This window comes from Sardina pilchardus, chromosome 5, assembly GCF_963854185.1.
Source record: "Sardina pilchardus chromosome 5, fSarPil1.1, whole genome shotgun sequence".
Taxonomy (NCBI): domain Eukaryota; kingdom Metazoa; phylum Chordata; class Actinopteri; order Clupeiformes; family Clupeidae; genus Sardina; species Sardina pilchardus.
Window position 1 is genome coordinate 4225535 of NC_084998.1, and position 2500 is coordinate 4228034.

General features: G+C 44.1%; 1 protein-coding gene across 1 annotated transcript in view; it reads right to left on the reverse strand.

Moving 5' to 3' along the window:
• Window positions 1–2500, reverse strand: part of tenm1 (teneurin transmembrane protein 1) — a 158850-nt gene that overhangs the window by 32505 nt on the left and 123845 nt on the right. Inside the window, exon 19 of the mRNA XM_062535816.1 lies at window positions 351–600. Within this exon, the coding sequence (XP_062391800.1) occupies window positions 351–600 (250 nt within the window). The remainder of the gene's footprint in view (window positions 1–350; window positions 601–2500) is intronic.

Sequence of the window (2500 nt, forward strand, 5' to 3'; positions counted from 1 at the left end):
ACTAATTTCACGTAATTTGAAAGTTAAAGTGAAGTAACTATAGACTGTGTGTGTGTGTGTGTGTGTGTGTGTGTGTGTGTGTGTGTGTGTCTGTGTGTGTGTGTGTACATGTAGGTGTGTCTTTGGTGTATCTGTGTATGTGTGTGTGTGTGTGTATGTGTGTGTATACAATAGGTGTGTGTGTGTGAGTGTGTAGGTGTGTCTCTAGTGTATGTGTGTGTGTGTGTGTGTGTGATTGTGTGCGCACGCACGCGCGTGTGTGTGTGTGTGATTGTGTGCACACGCACGCGTGTGTGCGTGCGTGCGTGCGTGCGTGTGTGTGTGTGCATGTGACGGGTCTTCCGTCTCACCGCAGCTCCAGGATGCTGATGGTGAAGCCACTGGGCAGAACCCTGCGGATGAAGTTGAAGTCGCCCACGTAGACGCTGCCGTCCGACCCACAGGCCAGCGCCACGGGCGCGAACAGCTTGCGTCCAGCCGCCGGACCGCTGCAGCTGGGGCACGGGATCGCCCGCACCACGCCCGTCCCCATCACCGTGGAGATGACCGGCGGTTGCTCGGAGATGAAGATGTTCTCTCCGTTGCCCTTGTGCAGGATGCCTAGTTGGGGGAGGCCAGGTGGTCAGCTGGGTTGTCACAATTGTCACCGTGGTAACAGTACTGTTCTCAGGACCCAATGAAATGATAGAGTTTTGTCAATCAGGGCCTGTATTCACAAAGAATTTTAGGGCTAAAAGTATCTCCTAACTGGCGAATTTAGGAGAAACTCCTAAAAATAATGGGCGTGTCACTCCTAACTTTAGGACTCCTAATTTTTCTCGCTAAAAGTAATTCACAAAGCATTTTAAGCCTAAAAGTTCCTAAGTCTAGGACAGCTTAAAAGAAGTCGAGAGGACTCCTAACTCAGTAAGACCTATTCACAAACCGCTTTTAGTGGCATTTCACGTCGCGATGTAGTGAAATGACCGTGCGGTTACAGGAGCTGTCATGTGAGGGAATCATTGTGCATTGCAACTAAGAGATGCAATAACGCCACCGACAATCAAAAAAACACCACTGCATGTAAACTAAATGTAACGTGTCGTTGTAGGGCTAAATTAAATTAAATTGTTTATCCTCTTCGCGAATGTAGGCTACGTGCTTTCATACAGATTCATTTAAACCATGTTGCAATGTTACTGCTCCAGTCCGTGTTTCATTATGCTCCTAGGCTATTTGCTTTAGCCTACTCTTTATTAATTTAGGCTATACCCATTTATTCATCATCTTCCATCCTTCACAGTCCGACATAGCGCACGCATTCTCACCAGCTAAGACCTGACACCTGTCACTCAACTCGTCATCGTAGGGGAGGTTTTTGCCATCATTCCTGCGTTATAATCACCAGCCAATCAAGGTGGTCACTTTCATCAAGCTCGTGCATGAGTAATGACGTCAACCATAGCAACGAAGACTCACTTTTAGTTTAGGAGTGGGCGTTTCTCCTTACTAAAAGTAAGTCTGAAAGGCTTTGTGAATAACTTTTATGGGAAAACTCCTAACTAAAATCTTCTAGCGCGATTTAGGAGTACTCTTAGTGGTAAGATAAAATGCTTTGTGAATACGGGCCCAGGTTTTTTAGGCCCAGTATACTTGCGTATACAAGGTATCTCTGCATTTATCCCATCCATGAATTAGCATGCATTAAAGTGTATAATTGTAATTTTTACATATATAAAAATCAAATCAACTATATAACTAAGATACAAAGTTCTTAGTTCTATAGCTGAGCTGATTTTTTGATTGGGGCACAGAACAGTGAACCACCACTCTTCATATTCATAGCCCACGGACACTAGGATACACACACACACAAACACACAGCAGAGGTACTGACTCCAGTGACAATAGAAATGTGCAGATGCACAGAAGCAATTGTATTCTATTACCGCATCACTGCAGCTGCAATGTTCTTTCTCCAAAAATAAACCCTACCGTTAAATATATTGGTCAACAAAGGGTGTTTATGATGGTCCCTGCACATAAAACAGCTAGGAGTTTTTATGCGCGTGTGTGTGTGTGTGTGTGTGTGTGTGTGTGTGTGTGTGTGTGTGTGTGCGTGTGTGTTATCAAAGGGTGTTTGTGATCGTCCCTGCACATAAAACAGCTAAGAGTTTGTGTCTGTCTGTCTGTCTGTCTGGGTGTGTGTGTGTGTGTGTGTGTGTGTGTGTGTGTGTGTGTGTGTGTCAACAAATGTGATTTTGTGATCGTCCCTGCGCATAAAACAACTGGGAGTTTTTCCTTGTCCCAGTCACCTTTACTTTTATTCTGAGGGACTATGGGCTCTGTACATTGCTATGAGACCATTCCATTTGTTATTGGTGCTGTATAAATATAAAGAATTTAATTGAAAATTAAATAAACCCTTTTTGTTTTCCTTGTAAACACTTTGTTATTTCAGGACAGTGATTGAAAAACAAAAACAAACAACTCTATGACTAGCAGGCAGCCTCAGGTAGGA